The 26,321-nt window shown below is 48.8% G+C and overlaps 1 protein-coding gene across 2 annotated transcripts in view; it reads right to left on the bottom strand.

Annotated features, from left to right (window-relative positions):
• Window positions 1–26,321, bottom strand: part of RAD54B (RAD54 homolog B) — a 495,994-nt gene that overhangs the window by 51,726 nt on the left and 417,947 nt on the right. For both annotated transcript variants that reach the window (XM_085605260.1, XM_085605259.1), the window contains one exon: window positions 23,113–23,374. In XM_085605260.1, the coding sequence (XP_085461386.1) occupies window positions 23,113–23,374 (262 nt within the window). The remainder of the gene's footprint in view (window positions 1–23,112; window positions 23,375–26,321) is intronic.

Genomic DNA, 26,321 nt, shown 5'->3' with positions numbered 1-26,321 from the left:
AGCAACAAAGACATGGAGAATGGAAGAAAACAATGTTGGCCCTCCCACCCCATCAAAAAGATGCATCTACCTGGGAAATAAATGACTGGCTTTTTACGCTCTGTCCATCATCCCGTTCGGTATCGCTTTTTTTGCCCTAGGTTGGCAGGGTATGCCCAGACGTGGGTCCCTTGCTCACTTTACCACTGGATTCAAGATAGCCTGGCTGATGAGGGTTATGAACCCGAAACCGGTCCCAGGATGCTTGTTTCCGGTCCAGGGAAGACATGGCTTGGCAGTTCGGGCTGGACTGTTCCCATGAGGCACAGGGTCAGACAGATTTGTATATGGCAATGTCTGAACTGGGGTGGTGGAGTGAGCAAAAAAATGATGATGGATTAAACCCAGATCAGTTGACTGGGGGTGAGTGTTTGATTTGCTCAAACGCTCCATCCATCATCCCCTTTGGTATCGCTTTGTTCGCCCTAAGTGGGCAGGGTAAGCCCAGACGTGGGCCCCTTGCTCATTTTGCCACTGGATTCAAGAGAGCCTGGCTGATGAGGGTTATGAACCCGAAACCAGTCCCAGGATGCTAGTTTCCGGTCCAGGGAAGACATGGCTTGGCAGTTCGGGCTGGACTGTTCCCATGAGGCACAGGGTCAGACTGATTTGCATATGGCCATGTCTGAACTGGGGTGGCAGAGTGGGCTAAAGAACGGTGATGGATCAAACCCAGATCTGTTGACTGGGTGTGAGTGTTTGATTGGTTCTGATGCTCCGTCCATCACCACCCCCTTTTGTACCGCTTTGTTCGCCATAAGTTGGCAGGGTATGCTCAGACGTGAGTCCCTTGCTCACTTTGCCACTGAATTCAAGATAGTCTGGCTGATGAGGGTTATGAACTCGAAACCGATCCCAGGATGCTGGTTTCCGGTCCAGGGAAGACATGACTTGGCAGTTCGGGCTGGACTGTTCCCATGAGGCACAGGGTCAGACTGATTTGCATATGGTCATGTCTGAACTGGGATGGTGGAGTGAGCTAAAGAATGATGATGGATTAAACCCAGATCAGTTTTTTGTTTTTTTTGTGTTTTTTTTTTATTCGTTTTTCTCATAAACATGTCCAGTTTTAACATGAGTTAATATCATAAAGCATAACAATTTCTCAGAGCATATTATGAATTGACAGTTCTTCGAAATCCACACATTTGTCCAAACGGAGCCCAGATCAAAGACATATTACATTGTTACTTAATAGCTGGGTATGAAAGGGGTCAAACATAATTGTGTAGCCCCATTTAGCGCAAACCAGCAACATCATCCGCACCCCTGCATGCTTGCAAAACTACCAACCCACATACCGTCTATTAGTATTGTGTTGCATCTCATGTAATAGCATCAACAGTGACGTCATTGTTGTCAGTTGGATGTGACAAAAGATAGCTCGTAAAGGGACCCCAGACATCCACGGGCGTAGAGGCAGAGGGTAGAAGCTCCGCGTACCTAAGCAGAGCGTCCTGACAACGCACCATGTCTTGTATCCATTCTTTAAATTTGGGGGCTCTGCCCCTTCCCCAGCGACAAGCTACTCTTCTCTGCCAACAAAAGAGCAACAGTTATGAATCTGCGATTCTGTTTCTTGATTGTTTTGGTGTACCCCAGTAACGCCTGCGTCGGAGTCGGGATTAGGGGGATGTTAATCATCTCAGAGAGGCCCGAGTACACCTGCTGCCAGTAGCTAGCGACGTCAGGGCATCCCCATGCTAGATGTAAGAAGTCCGCTGCCGGCGCATGACACCGCCCACAACGGTCATTCTCTCGGAGGCCATATCTGCACATCTGAGCGGGAGTGCAATAAAGTCTGTGCAAAAATTTGTAGTGAATAATCCTAAATCTACTGCTGGATGAGTTCTGTTCAGTTTGTTGGCAACAAAAGCCCCAAATTTCGTCCTCCAGGGGCGTGCCCAGTTCCTCCTCCCATCTAGTGCGAGCTTTACCGGGTCCAAGGTCGAGTGAGTTGTGGATTGTGTGATATAATTTAGAGACTGCGTGTGCAGGGGAGTCAGCTTGAAGCAGCTGGTGCAGTGGCTCTAGCGTGGAGGGTTCGTTAGGGTATGCTTCTGTTAGTGCCTGAATTCCACTGCATAGCCGGATATATAGAAATGTGTCCATGGGTGTAGGCGTCAGATCCCCAAACATATGTGTTATTGGCCCCCATGGTAGAGATCTCCCCATGTCTTAATTTTAAGTTTGGTCATCATGTTTTTAAACAATTGTTCTTGTAGTAGAGGTATTGAAGGATGGTACGCTAGCGGGAGCAGCGGGGAATAGATTAGCAATGTTTGGACTTTACGCGCTATGTGCCGCCAAGCAAGAATGGAGCTAGATATGGGAGTCTGGTACACCGCCTGTGTCTCAGGTTTACTAAATAATGCCCCCTCAAGCGGGACGGGAGCCGCAAGCCAGTGTTCAACAGCAACCTGAGGCATAAAAGGATGGGGATGGATCCAATAGTAGACGAATTGTGCCTGTGCGCTGTGATAGTATAGTTCAAAATCTGGTATATCAAAACCTCCCTGCGCAAAAGGGCGGATCAACATATCCCAACTCATCCGAGGTCGCTTACCACCCCACACCAGCCTAATGAGTTCAGATCGCAAGAATTTGAAAAAGGACTTTCCCGGGTGATAAGGAATGTTGAGAAATAGATAAAGGAGTTGTGGTAGAACGACCATCTTAATGAGGGACGCTCGTCCTGCCATGGAGAGAGGGAGCGTAATCCATCTGGTCAAGTACGTCTGAATAAGGTCTATTGTACGGCCATAATTCAGCCGCATTAGTTCCTCTCGATCCCGAGAGATCAGTATTCCCAGATATCTGACTTCCCCGTCACACCATTGCAAAGGGTAATCGAGGGGGAATGGTTGCGCCGCCGCTGTGAGTGGGAAAATGGTAGATTTTCCCCAATTTATGTGAATACCGGACAGTACAGCGAAGCGTATGAATTCTCTCAAGATTGGATTAAGATTGACGGCTGGATCTCTGATATAAAGCGTAATGTAATCCGCGTAAAGGGAGATTAAAACCTGTCTCTGAAAGCAACGCAAAGCCTTGTCTCGGTGGTGTTGCCGAAGCCGGGCCGCTAAGGGCTCAACGGCCAGCGCAAATAAAAGGGGAGACAAGGGGCACGGATATACGGCCATTAATACCCACCCTGGCCACGGGATTATGATAAAGTATTGTGATCCATTGAGAGAAACCAATGGGTAGTCCCATGTTGCGCAGTATACAAAGGAGGTAGTCCCATTCCAATGAGTCGAATGCTTTGGTGGCGTCTAAAAATACTGCCACCATCGGCAAGGTAGGGTCGACATTCTGCAGTACCGAGAATAAGGTTCGTAGGTTATGTGAGGTAGCTCTGCCGGGAATAAATCCGCTTGATCGGATAACACGAGGCCCTCCATCAATAACTTCAGGCGATTAGCCAGTACCTTAGTTAAAATCTTAGCATCACAGTTGATCAGGGAAAGGGGCGATAAGAATCGCAGAATTGAGGTGGTTTTCCAGGTTTAAGCAAGGAGGTAATTAAGGCCTCCTGCATCGACGGCGGAAGTGAACCAGACTCGTGTGCCTCTTGGAAGACCTACCGAAGCACCGGCGCCAGTATGTCTACATAGGCCTTGTAGAAGTCAATAGGCAGACCATCTAACCCCGGCGCTTTTCCGGATGCCATCTGCCCTATTGCATCTCTGATTTCATCCAGCCCTATTGGAGCCGCCAAGAACTCCCTTTGATGATCCGACAACCACCTCAAGGTGAGCTCACTCATGTAATCATCTATTTCCAAGGTACCCACCCTGGTAGTGGTGTATAGGGTTGCATAATGTTTGGTGAAAGCGGTCATAATCGATTGTGTGTCTCGTAGGAGTTCACCCTCATCACCCTCCAACTCCATGATAAAATTAGACCGCCGTGTGGGCCTCACAACTCCCGCCAGAAACTTCCCCGGTTGCTCTCCCTCTCCGTACGCTCTAGCCTTGAAGTATTTACTGCGAAAGTTAGCCTGCCTGTCAGCAGTGGATTTATAGTCAGTCAGTGCTATTCTGTATTGAACTTGTGCGTCTACATTGGTAGCGAAGTCCATTCGAGACTCCAACTTGTGCAGTGTACATTCCAATTTATGTAGCGAGTTACGTAGCGCTCGCAGTACCCCAGAGCTCTTGGAGATGCAGACCCCCCTAATGGTAACTTTCAGCGCCTCCCACATAGTTGCCATACACTCCACCGAACCCTTGTTATGTGCGAGGAAGTCCTCAATGTCATGACCCAATTCTGTACGGAAAAGTTCATCAAGTAAAATGTTGGGCTGTAGTCTCCATGTAGGTGGTTTCCCCACCACGTCTAGAAACCGAAACTCGGCCAGCACTGGGGAATGGTCTGAGAAGGTGCGACCCACATGCCGTACCGCTGATAAAGCAGGAGCCATACCTCGAGAGATTAAGATGTAGTCCAATCTAGCCCAGGAAGCGTGCGCCGTGTTCCAGTGTGTGCCTTCTGTCAAAGTCGGGTGTAGGTGTCGCCAAGCGTCTATGACGTCTTGGTTGTCGCATATGTCCCGCAGGTACCTACAAGTGTTAGTATAGTGATGTGCAGAGGGGTTAGACCTATCCATGACCGGATTAAGAACTGCATTAAAGTCTCCTCCCCATATCATGTGTGTTGATCCTATATCTCTTATCTTATTCCAGAGGGCAATAAAACTGCTAGGGTCATCATGGTTGGGGCCATAAGAGCAGACCAAGGTGATAGTTTCATTGCCGATTCTGCCCCACCTTAAACAGTACCTCCCCTCCCGGTCAACCGCATCGAGTGTAGGGGATATTTCTTTTTATCAGTATAGCCGTACCTCTCGCGTATGAAGAATATGGTGCAAATACAGAGTGCGCCGCCCAACGAGAAGCGAAACTACCTCAGCATTGTGGGTCCATGTGAGTTTCCTGTAAAAATACGATGTGTACACTCAGTCTATCTAACGCATGTACTATATTTCTGCGCTTCCTGGGGTCGCCTAGTCCCCTAACGTTCCAAGTGATGGTGGAGATCAGACCCCCTAAATTAGTATCAGTGTGGCTGAATCGTCTCTCTCCCCCAATAGGATTGCATCTGTTCAACCTGGGCTCCGAAAACCATATGTCCTATTTCTGCCCTCGTCCGGACACATGGGGTCCAGACCCGCCTTGATTTTCCCCCTGATATTACACCCGCTGCACGCCCGTCACTACAACTAGCGGCAATTGCGGGAAGGGGAGAAAAAAAAAATGCCAGGGCGATTAACCTCTATACCAAAACGCAAACCCTGAGATTATTGCAACTTTACAGCTGTTAGGTGAGCATTGAAACCGATGTGTGAAACAGACATTGCCAAGTGGGAGCCAGACAAATCATAAAGTGGAACTAGCACTAATGCTATATATGTAGAATAGCCCCCGGATATTACCGCCCCGATCAGTCCAGTGCCGATGTAGGCGAGCGGGAACGCGACCGCTCCGAGGGGGACCTGGTAGTGTCATGGAGTCGCTTATTGTCCCTCAGAAAGTGTTCCACTTGAGCTGGATCTTGAAATAGATGCTGTTTGCCCTGGTAAACAATACGTAACTTCGCAGGGTAGATCATGGAGTATTGGATGCCCCTCTGAAGAAGCCGTTTTTTCACTGCCATAAACTTACGTCTCGCATCCTGTACTGATTGCGTGAAGTCCGGATAGAAGGAAAGCGTGACGTTTTCAAACTGAACCGGTTGTTTCTCCCGGGCAAGACGTAGCAAAGTGTCCCGGTCTCGGTAGTTGAAGAATCGGATAATGATGGGTCTCGGGGGGGGCACCTGGTATGGGCCGAGGGCACGGTGGGCCCGCTCCACCACCAGTTGTTGGGAGAATGCCTCCGGACCGAACAGGTCAGCCAAAAGCTTCTCAATGAAGACTTCCATTTTTCCCACATTGGTGGATTCTGCAAGTCCTATAAGGCGCACATTGTTTCGGCACGATCGCGCTTCTAAGTCTTCGCTCTTATCAGCGATCACCTTTAGAAGTCTCTCCATCTGTGAAACCTTGGTAGCAGTGGCCGCCGCACCATCCTCCAGTCCAGAAACACGCTGTTCCGCTTCCTTCACTCTTTCCTCCTGTTGATCCATGCGATGCACCACAGAGTCCAGGCGTTTAGACATGTTGTCTAACTTAGAGTCTATAGAGGTGAAACTCGTTTGCATACTGAGCAGGAGCGCCTTCCAATCCACCTCCACGCCGTCTCCCTCATCAGAGTCGCAATCCTCCGCTGGTGGGGGTAGGGGCTGTTTTTTCTTTTTGTGGGACTCAATGGGGAGCTTGGATTGTTTAGTATCTGTTTTCCCCATATTGGCGATGCAGGGAGGGGAGGGGGACCCACCACATGGTAGCAGGTTCGGAGCACCCACCCCGCCTCTCCACCCAGCAGAACCAGCAGTCGCCCAAATACAGGGAAGTGTTAATTGGCCCGACGAGTTCCTCGCACCATCCGTCAGTAATGTAGAAACCTTTTCTACTGGTGTTGAAGCGGGCCAAAGGATCGATGGGGCAGCCCCCGGCGAGTCCCCGGAGCGATCCCTCTCGCCGAAGGCTCTCAGCCAGTTAAACTCTCCTCTTCCGAGGGCCAGGGGACTGTCAGCCAGCAAGGGGCTCCACGGAAGGCCCCCAGTTATTTATGAGTGCTGATGAGGGTTATGGGCTGGAGGGTGCAACTCGGTCCGTGGTAATGGAGGTATACCTCCCCCTCCGCTCCCCGTGTGCTGCGTCTTCGTATGGCAGTGCTGGAGCTTCTCTATCACCCTTGCGGAGCCCAGAGGCACGATCCCGATTATTCCTCCTTTTCCTGCCTCCACCTCTCCTCACCGTGTAATCAGGTCGCTGGGTGGCGTTCTGAAATCCCCGGGGCTTCCAGCCGCTCTCTTGTGGCTCGCAGCAACGCCGCCTGGATCTTGCGGCCTAGCGTCCTCGGCGAATCCCCGTCCCTGCGTGCCCTTGCACACCCCTCCTCTCAGTCAGGAAGAGCCGTCGCCGCGTCCGCGGGCAGGAAGATCGCCCAGAATTCCGGATAGCGAGGTCCGTTCAGTATCAAACTTTCAGCGAGCGTGCTTGCATGTGTTCTGCTCCGTTATTTCGATTTGGATGCGGGTTTCCGTTCTTATGGATGAGCTGGAGGATGGAATGATCGCCCGGCTGGCGAGAGCCTCACGAGTGTGCGGCCATCTTGGTCTGGCGCCCTCTAGCGCCCCTCCTTAAACCCAGATCAGTTGACTGGGAGGTGAGTGTTTGATTTGCTCAAACGCTCCGTCCATCATCCCCTTTGGTATCGCTTTGGCTTTTTACATGGGCAGACTGGGTGTTAACCTGAGGTGTATTTAAAGGGGTATTTAGATGTGCAAAATCAATACAGTGTGAAATAATGATTACATTATGAGCAGCATTTTGTTTCACTTGCTTTACTGGATACTCAGAGAGCATGGAGGATTGCGAGAGAGGCAGACAGGTTAGATAAGTTTGAGAAAGGGAATAGAGGATGTCATTTACAGATCCGGTGTCACTCAGGGGGAGATGTGAAGGATGAAATTGTCCAAGGCCCACTATCAGGAGAATGAGCACTACTTCCTGCCCTAGGGACTGAACAGGAAGTGTGGGGGAGTAACAGGATATTTCAAGACAGGGCAGTGCAGAGACTGCTTCAGTGGAAAACATCTCACCCGGAAATACAGCAACCAATGTATCAGCGGGAACACAAACATACCCGTGTCTGTGTGGTCATCCCACGCTACCTCTAGGGTCCTACTACCTGGCAACTAAGGCACACAAAGCTACGTGTGCCAAGGCAGCATCCAACCACAGCAGACTGTTCTATGTTCTTGCTGATCCCACTGTTGCTGATCCAAAGGCCTCTCACCCTGAAGAAGCAAGCCCCAGCGGTGCTGACAAACACCTTGCACTAAAAGAGGAAAGCAGATTTCCCCTCCCTGCCCAATGGTGCACAAAATCTGGAGATCACAAGAAAGCAGAGGAAAGGAGCACCAGCCCAAGAAAGTGCCAGGAATGGGGCACAGGGCAGAGAGAACATGCTAGAGAGTTCAGTGACTGCAGCATCACATGGTTGATGCAGAAACAGAGGTAAGGCATCCTCATCAGAACCCATCTGTTCGTGGTCAGTTAAAGTGGGTACACGAAGGTGAAGGAGGCAGAAATATCGATTTTCCTGGTATTCATGAAGGAAAGTCTTAATCTCATTAAGGACACAGAGGCAAGGAATGTGCTTGCTTATGTTATTTTATTTTAAATAGCAGCAGTCAAGAAACTTCAACAAAAACCCTAAAAATCTCATGAGGCTTAGCAACCATAAACCAATGGGGAATGAATAAGGTCATCAAATCTGACCAATCAAGACTCTGTAGACGCTATTATACCTATCTTGACTGTGAACAGTCCTCTTTTCTTGAGTGGGAAGTCATTAAGCAGCATGAAACATAGGCAAACTGAGAAAAACAATGGCAACTGCTAAGATAAACGCAAATAGTTATTGGTAAATGTCTAAAAATCTGGATCCTGATAAAGGTTAAACTGCGAAATACAGGCACTTGAAGATAAATGGCGAAAGAGCAGGCAGAGACATCGAACGGTGAAAACTGGAGCGATTTGGATGCAAGTTATGTGGCAGTAGATGTTGATGGAACAGACATTGTAAGGGCAGGATAAAAACATAGTTAGTTATAATGTTGCGGTGGGATAATACTCGCCTACGTGTCTTTAATAAAATTAAGACTTTCCTTTATGAATACTAGGAAAATCTACATATTATAGTAGGACCCGGAGGCTCTTATTATGCTTGCTTAAAGCATATCTATCACCATAGAAGAAGCAGTATGAACAGGTTTGCAACAAAAGGTACAAAAGAAATTATCATTTGACTGGTCAGACAATCTCAGAATGTCCTCCAGGCGGTAACCTGCTCGAAAGTTTTTTGATTCCAAGGCACCTCTAGCGGAATGAGCACCAAATATGGAAGTATCTATCGCCGCTAAAGACATGACCCATTTAATCTACCATGCAAGTGTAGAAGAGGAAAACGGTTTCTGAGGTTTACAAATGGAAATTAGGATTTTGGAGTCAGAGGGCGCTTGGAGATGGTTGGTCATTTGTTCAAATGATTTCAGGCAGTTACCCACACTGAATTTAGGTTGATTAGGAAAATAAGGATAAAACACAGAAGTTAACTTTGTTTTAGTACGTTTCCTCAGGTTGAAGACAACCCCTGTGGGAGTAAAATGGCGTGAGGGAATGTCCAAAGCTCTGACATCAGAAAGACGTTTGATGGAAATTAAACATATCAACATGGCGAGTTTGGCAGAGAGGATTTTCAGAAAAAGGGAAGCATTTTCTGGCCAAGAAATGAAGATTTGGAGTACCAAATTATTATCACACAATTGATTGCATTTAAGAAATGGGGGATTGTAAAATGTTACTTCCTTTAAAAGATAACAGACAAGAGGATGTTCTCCCACTGATTGGCAGGTGATGTGAGGATGGTTTGCGGAAATGGTCGATCTGTATAGCTTGATTGTGCGATAAGTCTTACCTGCAGTAGCTTGGGATGCCAAAATATTAACTATGAAGGTGACATGCTGAAAAGGGATCAATCGATTTTCCTACACACCAGATTGACCAAACAGACCAAGCTGATATGTAGGCTCTGGTAGTACCTGGAGCCCAGGATTTTCTGATATACTCTACAGCTTCTGACGAAATGTGTGTCACAGGGAGTGAAGGCCCGACACCTTCCAAGCCGAGAGAATGAGAGAGTTATTCTGAACTGTGTAAATGGCCGTCCGGTCTATGAGAAGATTGGAAAAGAACAGTGTTAACATTGGAAAATCCACTGCTAATTCCAAAAGGGGAGGACACCAAATCTGAGACTGGCAATAGGGGACGACTAAAACCAGAGTGGCTTGTTGAAGTCAGACCTGAGTTAGGACTCACTTGATCATGAGATCATGAGAAAGGAAGAAAATGCATAATTGATTCCCTGAGGCCAACCTTGAATAAAAGCATCTGTTACTAGAGCTAAAGAGGCTGGTCTCCACGTGAAGATTTGAGGAAGTTGAGAATGGTGTCTGGAGTCAAAGCGATCCATTTGGAAAGGGCCTAATTTGTGAGAAAGACTGGTGAAGATAGAGGGATGCAGAGTCAAATTGCTTGAATCAGTGAGAATGTCAGTCGGTGACTGTATTGACAGTACACGGAAGGTACTCTGCCCGGACTGACATTTTGAGAGCCAGACAAATCTCCAAGAAACGTTCTGCCAACTCTGGGAGTGGTTTGGATTTTGTACCTCCGAGGTGCTTGATGTAACTTACTGCGGTTGTCCTTTCGAAGAAGGATGGAACATTGAATCTTGTGTTTTAAACAACTCAAAAGAGGCTGCAAGCACCTCTAAACAAATGATGTGCAGTTTTGACTCCTGAAGCGACCATGTACCTCCAGTTAAAATCTGACCTCACCAGGCGCCACAACCCGTCACGCTTGCATCCGACTCTAATAGAAGAACATGGGCCATAGCAAAAATTGTTCTGCCATTCAAGACATCTAAATAGTCTATCCACAACTGGAGTTCCAGGAGAGACTCATGATCTAAAGTTATGGTGTTGGAATAAGCGAGGTCATAGTGAAGGTGGTAAATCTTTAATATCTGGAGAGCTCGATAGTGGAGACACGCTGGGAAAATAGCTTGAATTGATGAGGACAGAAGACCTACAAATTCTCACAAGGGATCTGAGAGATATAAAAGAGCTCGGAAGAGCTTGAACAATTTCTAATTTTATGGAAATTACTATGGTTTGGGGAATTTGAAGGGTTATGGATTCTGAGCTTATAACGAACCACAGAAATTCCCATCTGTCTGGAAGTAGATAGCATTTATTTCTCTTTGCTGATGAGGAAACAGCGGTTCTGTAAAAGGGAGAGAGTAACTTGAAGCCGAGATCAAAGTGAGAGGATATCCTGACCCATGAGTAGAATATCATTCAGGTAGATTATCAGTCTGATACCTTGGGATTTGAGCTGGGCTACCCCTAGTTTCATGATTTTGGTAAAGCACCACAGTGCAGAAGAATGGAAAAAAAGGAAAGGGAAGTTTTTCCCTGCCACTGGAATTGAAGATATTTCCTGGAGTTGTGATGGATAGGGATTATTAGGCATGTGTCTTGTAGGTCTAACCGAACCATTCAATCGTTTGGGGGTTACAAATCCCTGAGATGGATAATAGTCTCCATTTTTAATTGGTGGTACGCTACATAATGATTAAAATCCCTGACATTTATAACTGGTGTCATTTTCTTGTTTTTCTTTTGGGCCAAGAAGTGGGAACTTAGGAAACCCGTGGAATGAGGGACTACCTCTTGTATTGCCTGTTTTTGTAAGAGTGAAAAAATGTCTTCAGTTACCAGGGAAGTCATTTCTTTAGAAAACTTTAAAGGTTGGCAGCAATGAACCTGAAAAGGACTTGCGTAATGTTCTATGTAACACCCAAGGATCTGCTGTGATGGAATGCTAGTTATTTAGAAAGAAATGTAGCAGCCCACCTACTATATGAGGGCCTTACCTGCCGGGTTTGCGCCTCTGAAAGCTTGCGTCCACAGGCACTGTAACCTCTACCTTGTTGTGGGTGGAATTGTGGTCAGAAGTCTTGGAAATTGAAGCTGGAGGAGCCTCAGAAAGATTGTTTTCTGTATTTGCGGCCAGCAAATCAGCACCTGCCTCTGCTGGCCCTGGCAAAAACCTGAGTAGCAAAAACCCTTTTCAAAGAGGCAAAAGTGGCAACATATTTATTGAGTTCTTCAATGAAAGAATCACCAAACAGACAATCCACTTTAACCCCAGTTGCTAGTTTGGGATCCAATTTCAAAAGAAGACCCTTTCTGAGTAACGGCTCAATTGGTGTTTCCCAGAAGACAAAAGGTTCTTTGAGTCCAGATGGAAGTTCCTTGTGTCGATGGGAATATTATTCAATATGGCAGATTCTGTTAAATCCAATATGTGAGCTAATGGTCATACCATGTCCCACAACTTATCTTGGCACATAGACCATGACTTATCTACTCATTTTCTTGGATCTTTACCAAACTTGGAAAAGAAAGTTAACATGTTAGGGTCAATAGTAGTGGTAGAAGTAATGTAAGATGAGGAAGGCCGAGAGCAATACCAATTATAATTTGGATCTGGTTTGCTTATCTAAAGGCAGGAGTAATCTGCTAGTGATGTACTCAGCAACATGATCTGACAGGAGCCATTCTGTAGAATTAGGATGGTGAATTAATTTCGGATCAAACATGGGGTGACCGTCTGAATCTAAAACATGATTGGAGGTAAAGGGATCTCTGCGAGGAGAATCTATTTTTCTTTTCTTTTGTTTAGGACCAAGCCAACATTCCGAGTCCTCAAATTTATCATTGATCTCAACTGAATAGGGATTAAAAACTGCCACTATCGAGGAGGAGCCTAGCGCGCATCCAAGATGGTCGCGTGAGCACAGGGCTCCCCGGACCCTCGCTGCTCCTCGGAATTTATCCTGACTCTATCCTGACTTGGTTGATGGAATCTGGAAGACGAATGCTGGCTGAACACTAAACTCCTTTCGGAAATCAAATCGGACCTGGCAATCCGGAGTTATGGTGGTTTGAACTTTTGAGGCCCACCCGACGGCTGTGCCCGATGCGAGGGTGATCTGTGGAGCCGGGGCGTAGTTGAACAACAACGGCAGCGGGGCTGTGCCAGTGGCCGTCACATCACTTTCGGTTTCACTTTTGGTCTTTGAGGGGCTGGACTGTGGACTTGCTTGGTGCGACTGGGCTTTCACTTTGCCTTCGCTTGATGCCGGTGGCTTCGTCTGCTGCCAGTGTGCTCATCAACGGTGGTCCCTTCGCTCCGCCATATTGCGGCCTGTGGTGCGACACGCGTCTGCCTTGGCCTGTGCCACCTCGACGCTTCCTCGGTGGTCCCCTTTGGCGATCGAGGTTCTCATGGGAGGCAAGGGGGACCCCGAGAGGCGTAAGACCAAAACATCCCTACGTGGGGGACCGGTCCAGACGAACAACATGGACCGCTACACTCAGGGTAAAGGATCCCCCGGGACGGCCAATGTCCCCCCGGAGGACACCAGTGGTGGCCCGTCCGTTTCTCCGGATCTGTCCCTGCAGGACATCATGGGCGCCATCACGGGCATCAGAGAGACCATCGCTACGCAGTACGAGGCCTTGGCCCGTAAAATCGACACGGTGGCCATTGACATTACGCTAATCCGGGCGGATCTCTCTAAGACCAACGAGAGGGTTCAATCGCTGGATGTGCGGACGTCCTCCCTTGGTACGGACGTTTCGGACCTGCAGGCCACTCTCGGCGATCTCAAGTCGGCCAATGATCTGATGGCCCGGCGGCTGGAGGACTTCGAGGGACGGGCCCGCCGCAATAACATCCGCGTCATAGGCGTTCCGGAGACCTCCGATAACCGCCCGGTTGATCTCCTGGTCGAGGAGCTCATCCTCGAGTATCTTGCTCCCGCTGGCCTGAGTAAGTTTTTCGCTGTGGAGCGGGCCCATCGAGTACCAGGTGGCCGGCCGCGACCGGGGCCCCCCCCCCCCCGAGGCCTATCGTTGCGAGACTTTTCCATTACAGGGACCGAGACGCGATTCTGCAGGCCTCACGGGTCCATGGCCCGGTCCGACATGAGAACTCGTCCATCAACTTTTTCCCGGACTTCACCCAACTTGTCCAGAAACAGCGGATGGGCTTCCAGGGGGTGAAGCGGCGTCTCCGGGACCTCGGTCTCAAGTACTCTATGCTTTATCCTGCAAGGCTCCGAGTGGAACATGAAGATCGGACTACCTTTTTTGACTCTCCTGCGACTGTGAGTGACTGGCTGGATTCGCTGCCGGACCGGGGTGACCGGACTGGGCCCTCTGCCGGTACCGAGGGTGGCGGGTCTCCTTTGGAGTGACTTATGGTCCCGGACTCTGCCATGTTGTACTGTTCGGCTGGGTTCTACTTCTTTTGTGCATTTTGTTTCACTATGTTGTGTGTGGGGGGCGGGCGGGGACGGGTCCCTTCCCTCCTCCGGGGTCTTTTCGTAGAATGGGGTTTGTAGGGCGACAGGCACACTGCAAGTTGGGGTGGTTTTTTGGACCGCAGGGGTGCAGGGTGGGGGGTGTTGGAGTTGGGGTGGGGTTGGTGGGTGGGTGGGGTTGTTTGGATTTGTGTTTTTTGTTTTCAAGGCGAAGTATTGGCTATGGTTCATCCTTGGGTGTTGCGCTCTTTGCTAGGGGGCCCTTGATCTACTGGAGGGGATGGGGGGGGGACGGGTTGAGATTGAGGTCTTGGAACGTCAATGGATTGGGGGACCGTATCAAACGGGGTGTTGTGCTGCAATATCTGCGTCGTCTGACTCCTGATGTGGTGTTCTTACAGGAGACGCATCTGGTTGGCAATGTTTGTCGGGCTATGAACAGGGGGGGATATCAACTTGTGGCCCACTGGTTCGAGAGGGGTGGGCATTCTCTTGCGAGCTTCACTTCCGTTGGAGATCACCAGGGTGGTCCCAGACGATAGAGGGCGCTATGTGGCTCTGACTGGGAGGTGGGAGGGGCAGTCCCTCTCCTTGATCTCGGTCTATGTTCCCCCGGGCCTCCAGAACTCCACCTTCTCAGACTTGGGTCGTATGTTGCTTGGGCTTCCTGACAGTCTTTTGCTTATGGGTGGGGACTTTAATTCGGTTGTCTCGGGTGATCTGGACCGACATCCGCCCAGGGCCCTCCCTGCTGCCCAGGCGTGGCTGGGCGGGCTCCTGGATACCTTCGGTCTGGTGGACTGCTGGAGGTTAATGCATCCGACACAGTGTCAGTACACCTTTCACTCTGGGGCCTATGGGAGTCTCTCCAGATTGGATTATTTCCTTATGCCCGCGGCCCAGGCTACTCGGATTCGAGAGGTCAAACACCTGGCCAGGGGTATTTCTGATCACTCCCCACTGTGGTTGCTTTTTGACACCGGGTCGCGGTCCGCTGGGCGGATCGCTCCTATTAACCCTTGGTACCTGCGAGACCCCAAGATCCGTGATAGCCTGATTAAGTCGATTGATCAATATTTTTCTGAGAATGAGGGGTCGGTGTTGTCCTCGGTGTCCCTGTGGGAAGCTTTCAAAGCAGTGCTCCGCGGGCATGCCCTGTCCCAGATAGTGGAGGCCAAGAGGGTTAAGAGAGAGGCGGTTGTGACGCTGGAGACTGAAATATCGGGGCTGGAGGCAGCCTTGGAGGCGGGTATCACCCCGGATGGGCTGCATGCCCTCAGCCTGAAGCAGTTTGAATATAAGTCTCTCGTCACTGATGCTGCCAAGACTATGTATAGGGAGCAGCAGGGTAGGTTGTATGACGCCGGAGACAAGGCGGGTAAGCTGATTGCCTGGTTGGACAAGAAGGAGAGAGTGAATCGTGTGGTCCCGGAGCTTCGGGTGTCGGATGGAGTGTGTGTGACTGAGCCTGGTGAGATTGTTGAGTGTTTTGCTGATCACCTCCGTGCAGTGTACTCCCCGGTGTCTGATAGAGACGAGGACGACTCTCGTCTTCTGCTTCGGGATATTGCCCTGCCCGGCTTATCCGTCGAGGACCGCGAGCTGATGGATGCCCCTTTGTCTGTCGAAGAGATAGCTACTGCGATTCGCTCCCTCCGCTCGGGCAAGGCTATGGGCCCCAACGGTCTGCCGATTGAACTATATAAGTTGCGCCCGGATAAAATCGCGCCTTTCCTCCGTCATATGTTTCAGGAATCGCTCGAGAGGGGTTCCCTTCCTGACGACCAGCGTCTGGCTACTATAGTGGTGATTCCCAAGGAGGGTAAGCCACGTGACCGCTGTGCCTCATATAGGCCTATTTCCCTGCTGAATGCCGAACCCAAAATCCTTGCTAAGGTCCTCGCCAATCGCCTGCTTAGCGTTATATGTGATTTGATACATCCGGATCAATGTGGCTTCATCCCACATCGTAATACTGCTCTCAACTTACGGCGTCTGCACGGCGTCCTCGCTAGGGCTGAGTACTTCGCTGAACCGGCCATATTGGTTTCCCTAGACGCCACGATGGCCTTTGATACCATTGAATGGCCATTTCTTTGGGCCGTCTTGGCGAAGTTTGGTTTTGGGGAGGGGTTCCTTAGCTGGGTGAAGCTCCTTTATGCTGGACCAATGGCTCAGGTGGTTGTCAATGGGCGGGTTTCTCGGCCTTTCGCTCTCGGGAGGGGAACTAGGCAGGGGTGCCCGTTGTCCCCGCTGCTCTTTGCTCTCGCCCTGGAACCGCTCGCTGCCTGGCTCCGTTGGGAGCCCTCGATTAGAGGGCTCCGGTGGGCCCCGGGCTTCGAGGATCGGGTTTCATTGTACGCGGATGATATTCTCTTGTATCTCACCTCACCGCGGAAGTCGCTCAATATTCTCTTTGATGTCCTTACCTCCTTCGGGAAAAACTCGGGTCTGATAATCAACTGGTCCAAATCTTGTGTGTATCCTATCTCTGGTGGTCTTCCTCTCTTGCCGCCTCGGCTTCCGCTCCAAATATCTCAGTCCGGCTTTAAATACCTGGGGGTGTACGTTTCGTTGGATCCGGCGGTCCGCTATGAGCAGAATCTCCTGTCTCCACTCCGGCGTTTGAGGGCAGATACGGCTCGGTGGTGTAAGCTGCCCTTGTCTCCGCTTGGTCGCGCGGCGCTGTTTAAAATGATGTCCCTTCCCAGATTCCTTTATGCACTCCAGAACTCCTTCGATGTCATTCCTGCGGCCTACTTTAGGGAGGTGGAGAGTTTACAGAGGAGACTGGTTTGGGACGGGCGATCGCGTATCGCTTTGGCCAAGCTGACTCTTTCCTGGTATGACGGGGGCATCGCGCTTCCTGATATTAGACGGTACTATTGGGCCTCCCAGCTGTCTGCCATTAATCATGCTACGTACGCTCCTGGTTTGAACCCGGCATATGAGATGGATAAATTCCTGCTTCCCGGCGGTAACTATAACAGAGCGCTTTACTCGCGGTCTGCTGGTAGGGCCCTTACGGGCCCTACCAGGATTGCAGTCCGTGTATGGAAGGCGGCTAACGTAGCGATGGGCTGGAGTGAGCGTTTAACGTGCGCCACTCCCCTGTTCGACTCAGACCGCTTGGGAAGCCTCTGGACAACGAAAGGTTTCGAGCGCTGGGATACGATCGGCATTAGCAGAGTGGGGGACCTGTGGGTTAAAGGTGCGGTTAAATCCTTCGCGGCGCTTCAGCGCGATTATGAGCTTAGTGACAGAGAGTTCTTCCGTTATGCACAGGTTCGGCACGCCCTGCTCTCGGTCTTTGGGGAGGGGACCTCGGTCCCTTCTTCTTCGCCTCTCGAGGACCGCATACTCGATGGTCACGTCCCCGACAGTACTATCTCCCTGATTTACAAAAAACTGATAAACAATCGGGCTGACCTCTTGGTGCGTCTTCGGGAGGCATGGACGGGAGATGGGGTGGAGCTGGACGACGAGGACTGGCAGACTGCACTGTCATCCCCTAAGGAGGTGGCCATCCCGGCCCGTCTCCGCCTGGTCCAGCTTAAGATTCTCCATCGTGTATATGTGACGGGCCCCCGCTTGGTCTCGATGGGATTTTCAGACGACGGACTCTGTAAGCGTGGCTGCGGGCTCAGTGCTACCTTTCTCCATATCCTATGGGAATGCCGCGAGGTGGCGGAATACTGGCGCCGGGTGCATGATATTATGAGACGAGTCACCGGGGTCGCTCTGCTGCCGGAGGTGCGTCGTTGTGTGCTGAATGTATGGGAGCCCAATGACTGCAATGCGGCTCAGGCTCGGTGGGCGGCCTTGGGGAACATGATTGCAAAGAGAGATATTGCACAGCTTTGGGGTTCCCAGCGGCCTCCCACCGTGTCCGTCTGGAAGGAGAACATGGACTGGTGCATGTTCAGGGAGAAAACGGTGTATGTGGCTCGTGGTAAACCGGGGGCTTGGGGTAGAATTTGGGGGCAGTGGAACGCGTATCGTGGGTCTATCTGTGCTCCCCCTTTAGTGGATACGTCCGGGGTTGCCTCGTCCCCCTGATCCTTGAGGGTTCCTTGTGTATCTCGTACTTTGGAGTACAGATTTGGTTCTCTCGTGCCCCCCCCTTCCTCTCAGGTCTTCTTTTATTGACTGCCCTCGGGTGGTTGGGTGTTGACTCCCCCGGCTGGTGTTCGCCGCCCATCATAAGTCGTTTCGCCTTGTTTTTTGTATTTTTGTATTTTTCCTTTTTGGTTGTTATTTATACTAAAAGTGTGTATTCTGATTTCCATTATGTGCTGTCTGATCTACTGTGATAGTGCGGAGCCCCTGTGGGCCAGTCATTGTTTTCTGATATGCTGGAACACTTCGACTACTAGCGGCCGGCCCTGGTGGTTGTAGGCCCGTGTTTGTAACCCTTTCTATGCACAATAAAAAAAAATCAAAAAAAAAAAACTGCCACTATCATTATCTTCAATGTTGGATTAATGAATGTAGTATTTTTCTGTTTGTTAGTTATTATAACCCCCTCCTTAATAGGAGGCCTAGGATGAACGTCGTCCTCAATCTCATGTGAGGAGCTCTCACTAATCACTAGCACATTTTTAACTGTTTTGATAGGCATCTCTTCCACCACGAAAGATGAAGTGCCACTCATAATGCCAGATGCTTTCACTGTTGTAGATTTGTGCTTTCTCCCACAGATTGGGCTAAAATATTTTTCGACATTATATTAATGACGGTGTTCTCAATGTTTTTGGTACATTTTTTAATGGATGATGAAACTGTTTATTCAACTGAGGACTGAATGAATTATTTCAAATTAGACCAAAATTCCTCCCCATCATCATCTTAATTGTCAAAATATGAAGTAGAACTGCCTAAATCCATGACAGAATAAATATTGTACAGTTTTAATGAAGAATGGCAGGAAAAATGGTAAGGAAAGGGTTAAATTCCACTGGAAGACAGAACTGAGGAAAGGGCCCCACCCTAAGGCAGAGACTTAAGGCCAAACCGGTAAAGTGGAGGAGAAAACCTCAGTGAGGGCGCGCACAAAAATTGGGGCCAAACGCTCCAACAAGCGAAGAGAAAACAAAGCGGGAGGAAGATTTCGTACTAACAATGCGGGTGGACTCGGAGCAGGGGAATGCTCCGTGAAGAAAAAAGGGATGATCCTTGGGCAGAGAGGCCATTGTTGGAAACTGCTCCACACAGAAAGCTGGGCATGACCAAGTCAGGGTGAGAACAGCGAGGGAAGAAGCTAATCTCTCTCGCGCACCCTGAAGCAAACCGAAATATAAAACAAACAGAGCTTTGTAGCGTCACAAAACTAAACAAAGGATTCTAATTTTTGTGAAATACTAACTTTAAGAAAACTGTAACACTTTTTTATAATGCGAGTAGAAAGTATAAATATTGTACTTATTCTTGACTGCGAGCAGCAAGGAAAGAGGACTGTTCACAGTCAAGACAGGTATTACAGGGTCTACAGTCTTGATTGGTCAGATCTGATGGCGTTATTTGTTCCCCATTTGCTTACGGGTGCTAATGCTCATGGGATTTGTAGGGTTTTTCCCCCAGTTTTTTGACTGCTGCTATTTAAAATAAAGCAAGATTTAAAAAAAGCACAAATTGAGGTCATTTTCCGGCCCAAAGCACCCATTTCAAAGCACAGACAGGAATACAAGAGATCAGCGTGAGGTCTCGAGGACACCAAGATCTTGCAAGAGAAAATAGAAATTTGCAGGTCTTTTACATGCTATTCAAATCAATATGAGTGATATGTTGGGACCAGGCATGTCCATGTGAATCAACACGGAGATCATTTTAAAGTCAGATGCCCTCATAAGAAAGAAGAGATCGACAATTCTAGGGTCAGGCTTAGCTGATAAGAATGCTGCTTTCTTTCTGAAAAAGAAGGGAGCAAAAAGAAACATTAATGAGTGCTGAGTATGCACACCTATCGATGATGCTAACAGACTGAGACAAGAAAGAGTCTGTTGAAGTTAAGTGAAACTGCCCAACTCCAAGCAGCGGCCCAGGTGGAAAATGACAAGAAAATAGCTGAAGTGTGATGCCAATCTAGACTCAAGGAGAATTTAATCACAAACGCATGCACTAAATGATTCTCTAAGCACACCACGGTAAAGAGAACGTTCACTCAGGAAACCGACTGAACAAACTTCAGATTCATATAGCCTGTCACCACAATCGTTTGGAAAAAACCAACTCACTAGTCTTGCCAAGGAAATATTGCTAAAGACAACCAATAAAACCATGCAAGATTCAGAAAGCCTCTTTCACTCGGAGAGCAGTGCCCCGCATTCTGATAATTCAACTAAAATATTTGCTACATGACACGTGAGCTGGAGCCACACAAAAACAAGAACACCACTCCATCCCCTGAGAAAGGAGCAGGTCAACTGACTCAATGACCTCTGATGCTTCAAAATCAGATGAATGGAAATGGAGGTAATGTTGTGTCATCATTCTTTATGAACGAGGAGGTAAGGTAGAGGAGTTTCCAATACCTTAATCTTCTGGTGTAATCATTAAATAACCTCTGCCACTGGTTGTATGGACCTTCGATCGTCGACAAGGAGAAGTATAAAGAAGCAAACAAATACAACAATCCAATAACATGATAAATTATTAATGACTTTTAATGCAGTCAATAAGAGTTTTAATGATCAATTTGCTAAATTTTCTTATTAATTAAAAAGGAATTAGCCTTTTAAGCTTCAGCATAAGAAATATACATAATCCAATAATTAAAATTTGATTATACGTTAAAATACAATATAAGTTAAAATTACAGTAAATATTGTAATAATAAGGCAAGTGCGTTGCAGAAAGGTCATTCCCTACTCTAAATTAAATTGGAGAGTTGAATAAGGTGTCAGTTCAGATACTCAATAAAAGGTTTCGGTTAGAGAATCAATGCGTGAGCATAAAGCCTTTGCATATCAAGCTGGAAAGAATAAATCTGAAAATCAGAAAAATAGGCTAAGCAACCTCCCACGAAGAGAAGTATCATTTCAGGCAGCTCAGAGATGTGTCTCCAGCAAAAGCGAGTGGGAGAAGCCCCTCTAAGAGAAAATCTTAAAGGAAAAAACCCTGCCTCACTCTAGGGACAAGCACTGATATAAACACACAATATTCTAGTAAGCAATATGTTTTCTTTCGTCTTCCACATTATTGAATACGATTTTCTTTTAAAACTCCTTGGAATATATGAACTACACATCTGTACAATGGACCATGAACGTTAGTCCTTGAAAAGATACATCATCCACATAATGCAGTCCAGACAGAGTCATCCTTCCTGTTGCCTCCTCTGCTCCCGTAGAGAATCTCACTATCAGTTGTCTACTACAAAACAAATGTCTATTCACTATCAGAAGACTTCTGAAAAATTAGAACATCTGCAGCAAATGGGGAAAAATGCACCTCGTGCATACAACTCAATGTGGAAAACAGTCTTTCAATGCTAATGCATTAATTTCAGAAAACATGGCATCAACAGCTAAGCTAGCTCAAGTCAGTGCATTATTATTTCTTATATGCTCATATTGTCTAAGTATGGTTGCTTAATGCAAATTCGCATTCAAATGTATGTTTTATTTTCATGCACTTTCACATTTTTCAATTAAATGCACTTTCATTTGTAAACAATAAATTCGTGTCTGTAGAGGTGTCATGTTGCAGAAGTGTTGTCTTTCTCTATGAAGGGAAGAGATATCATGTTGTGAGGAGAACAGCAGGAACCTGCAGGATGATATCCTCCCAGGCCCATAGACTGAACACTGGACACCACTTCCTGCCCCTGGGACTGGCCAGCAAATGTGGCAGGGCATTTCAAGACAAGGCAGTGAAATGACAGTGGATTCATGTTGCCTCAGAAGTTAAGGAAAAAATGTATCAGCGATTGCACTAACAATAAAGGATGGATTGGTATGTTACCTGGGTCATTGTGGTAATTCCACACTACCACAAGGGCACAACTGAGGGAGTGGCAGAAAGAAAGCGTGTAAGACATTTTGGGATAAAAGGAGATGTAGAGGGAGGGAAGTAGGCAGAAGGAGAAATCAAGAGAGGTAAATGTGAGGGAGACAAAAGGAGACAGTGAAGAACAGAAAGAAGGCAAGCGACAGAGGGAACAAAGGAGCAAAAGGGAAGAAAATGGAGAGGCCATAGGCAGATGGAGAAGACATAAGAGCTTGTCCTGATTCCAGTTGACGTAGGTCATAAAGGCTTTTCTTCGAATTCTGTCATTTGGAGATTTGTTTCTTCAGTTATCAATATAATCCAGCAAGTGCCATAATACAGTGAAAAAACAATATTGGGGAAGATATTTACACCTGACGAGGGGCAACGCTGTATCTGAGAGATGAGGGATGGAAAGAGGGAATGGGGAAGTGGGGAGAGAGGCAGAACATATCAACAATGTTGTCTGGGCATTATCAAACTGTAGTCAAAGGCAATTTACATGGATGCTACAAACACGCAACATGCATCTCCACATATATTTGGCAGTGTTCTGTAAATGTACCCCTCTCTCTTAATCTCTCAATTTTGAGCATGTTAGTCCTGGCCAAATCCCTCTGGCCTATTTACAGCCCCTTCTTAATACGGAGCCAGCTTAATTGCCATATGCCGGTTTCTCGGGATAAAAGTGATGAGTGATACCCTCACCAAGGTTCCCAAATGGTCTTAATTTTTTGTGGGCCGTTGCCTGCCATTGATAATTAACCCAACCAACTCAATCTTTAATGCGTACAATTAGAAAGGATTGTCTTAAATGAACATTTTCCTCTTAATTTTGAATGTTATCAGATTGCAATACTTGTTTTTTTTTACTTTTCAAGACTCTGCTTACTTTAATCAAATGAAAAATTTCTGAATGCCGATATGATGACATACACAGGCCAATTAGGGTACATCAAAGCATAGAAGAAATCATGCATATACCAAACCGAGTAAACGTCCCATATTTGTTTCCTACCTGAATATCATTGGCTGGATTCCAGTCAATATCATACAGAATTAAATGGGATGCTCCAATTAGATTGAGTCCAACACCTCCAGCCTTGGAACTCAACAGAAAGATGAAATTCGTCGAATATTTACTGTTGAACCCATCCACAATATGTTGCCGCTGAGTGACAGGTGTTTGTCCATCTAGTCTGACGTAAGAGTATCCATACTTCTTGCACGTGTTTTGCAACATATTCAGAGTCTGGGTGTAGTTTGAGATTAGCACAACCCTGTCAAAGAAGCAGCACAAGGTAGTGTTATGCATTATCATAGTTTGAACACAAAACAGTACAGAATGAGCACCAGCAAATTCTAAGCTGAGCTCCAGCCACCCGTCAGGGCAGACGGTAATCTCACCTTATGTAGATTACTTTGCAAATAATATTTAGTAGATTTAAGAGCAATACATAGAATGTATAAATATCAATATTTAAATTATCAGAGAACTGACAATTATTTGCAAATAAACATATATGGCAGAACCTAAATGAAAAAAATGTTCAACCTTCCTTGCCATGCGTTAGGCACCAACAGTATTTCAGCGTTCACGCATGTAGGAAAGAAACATTTAAACAGGTCTCACAAAATACCTAGGTCTTAATTGTCCCAAACAATTATGTTAAATTGTGACCAACAAATATGGCCCAAGAATACATCATTTACAGGCTTTCTGACGAGCGAGCACATTTACATTGTCTCATACAATTGGAAGGTATGTAGAAGATGTCATTATTGTGGCAAAAAACTCTCTTAGAGTTCACCGTCCCTCCCCAACGATGGGCATCAGATATTAATCTTATGATACTCACACCTATGAAAAATCTCTATGGGGGAGGGCGGGGTGTACTCACAATTGTATGAAAATCTATTGGGCATGTTTAACTAACGCACAATAGAGCCAGACAGCAAGGGGCCCCATATGGGCAGCTGCTGGGGAGAGGGAGTTGTCAACCAAACGAGTCGATGGCTGGTAAGACCCAATCCTGTTGTGCCATGTGACAATGCCAGGTGGGCTGATGATGGTAGCTAAAGTTTACTAATATCCGACAGCTTAACCCATGTGCCCGTCCTTTGTTGTACACGTTGAGACAAGACTCTGAGATGTATTTCAAGTTGCATCCCTGTTGGGGGGGCGTGGCTTGACGCGCAGCGAAATGGCCGCTCTGTGAGCGAGCTCCGCCGGCCGGAAAGCGATCCTGTCTTTATCCTTCACATCGGGGTGAGCGTGTGCTGCCCAAACCGGCTGACACTGTGCTGGGTGCGTCGGAGCATCAGCGGTAGCGAGCTGGGCCCCCTCTCTACGGTCCTCGTCTTGATCGGAGCCCGCAAAGCCATTGGGCGGCCGGAGGGGAGGAGTAGCCTGGATCTCCTACGGGGGTGTGCCATAAATCTAGCCCGAGGAGGTTGCGGCGGCGAGGGCCGGTGTCGGTGTGGAGAGGGGCAGTGGTGGAGTCCCTGCTTCGCCGGCGTTAGCGGCTTGTGGTGGAGGTCGCTGAGAGGGAGGTGCGAATCCTGTGCGGGAGCTGGTTGAAGCGACAGAGAGCGCTGAGGCAGCCTGGAGACTGACGGCCTGATCCCCACGTTAAGAGGCGCGGACAACTGCCGCGATCGGCCGCGCCCTGCAGGGGGTGCGCGCGGCGCCTGGGTGAGCCCCAGACGGAGAGGACTGCTGGCTCGACCCTGGTGCCAGGAAGAAGCCGGCGCTGGTGGACGGAGGCGGCCGCCATCCTGGGGACACGGCCTGAGTCCTGGGGGCAGAGATTTGCAGACTGTTGGACCACGTGGAGGGGCTGCGGGACCCTGCGGCAGTGGCGAGGTAACTGGCTGGCGCCCGCGACTTGCTGGTGAAGGTGGTGTGCGCCCGACCCGCCTGGGCTTTGCCTGCTGGCCCGGGGGCTGTGACTGGGGAACCTGACGTGGAGCGCGACCTTGGTGGCGGCGGGGGGGGTGCGCAGCGGTGGGGGCTATCGTGAGCTGGCCTGGCGGAGGGGGGCCACTGGTGCTCGCTGCGGGGCTGCTTCCTGTCCCCCCTCGCTGTTGTGCCCCCCCCCCGAGCAACGAGGGAAGTGCGGAGAACCGTTCTGAGTGGGGGTGCGGAGGTCGGACTTGCTCTGGACTGTGGCCCTGTGGAGACCTGCGGTGGCGCTGGTGGCGGGCCCAGAGGCTTGACCGCGTGGATAGGGGGTGAGGAGTACTGCGAGGTGGCCACTACTTGGACTCCTGCTCTCACTGGACCGGCGGTGTGGTGAGTGATCCGTAATCGGCGCGAAGTTACCCCTGGACTGTGGGGTGGCTGGTGGATTGCTCGGGTGGACGCTTGCTCTCTAGCTGCCATGGGTAAACACGACGCTAAACAGACGAAGCTGACCTTCGACCACAAGCGCGCGGCGCGGCATGTGGAGTCAGAGAGGGGCCCCCAGGAGGCGGAGAGGCAGGACTCCCCCTCAGATGATCAAGGCGAAGATTTGCGCACGTTGATGCTAGAGATGAGATCTAGTCTCAGAAATATCGACACTAAACTCGACACCCTAACTAGCCAGCTAGACTCGGTGAAGACGCAGGTGGCGTCGCATGAGACGCGTCTGGACACGCTGGAGACCCGTCATTCTGAGTTCCACGAATTTCAGGTGGAGACGAAGGACCAACTGTTGCATATGGACAAATTGCTGGGCATTATTCGTGCAAAGAACGAGGATTTAGAGGCGCGGTCCCAGCGCAATAATCTGCGCATCACTGGCGTTCCAGAGACCACGGCCATATCCACAATGGAAACGTATGTCGCCGACCTCCTTCACGAACTGTTTGATCCAGGCCTCTCGGGGGTGTTCGCAGTCGAGAGGGCGCATAGGTCGCTGGGTCAGAAACCACCTGTCGGGGCGCCGCCCCGGCCAATTATCGCGCGGATTTTGAACTACCAAGATCGTGACACAATCCTCAAACTGGCCCGGGAGAAAGGAACTATCACGCACAAGGGTAACACACTTTCATTCTATCCTGACTTCACCCCGGCCGTCCAGGCTGCCCGCCGGGAGTTTCTACCGGCCAAGCGGCTTCTCCTGCAGGCGCAGGTCCCCTATTCGCTTCTATATCCGGCCAAGTTAAAAGTGTCCTTTGAAGGTTCTACCCACATTCTAACTGATGCCAAGGAAGCGATGAAATTTGCTAAGCATGTGGGTC

This window comes from Triturus cristatus, chromosome 5_1, assembly GCF_964204655.1.
Source record: "Triturus cristatus chromosome 5_1, aTriCri1.1, whole genome shotgun sequence".
Taxonomy (NCBI): domain Eukaryota; kingdom Metazoa; phylum Chordata; class Amphibia; order Caudata; family Salamandridae; genus Triturus; species Triturus cristatus.
Note: the sequence above shows the minus strand (reverse complement) of the source record. Positions and strands in the feature narration are given on the sequence as shown.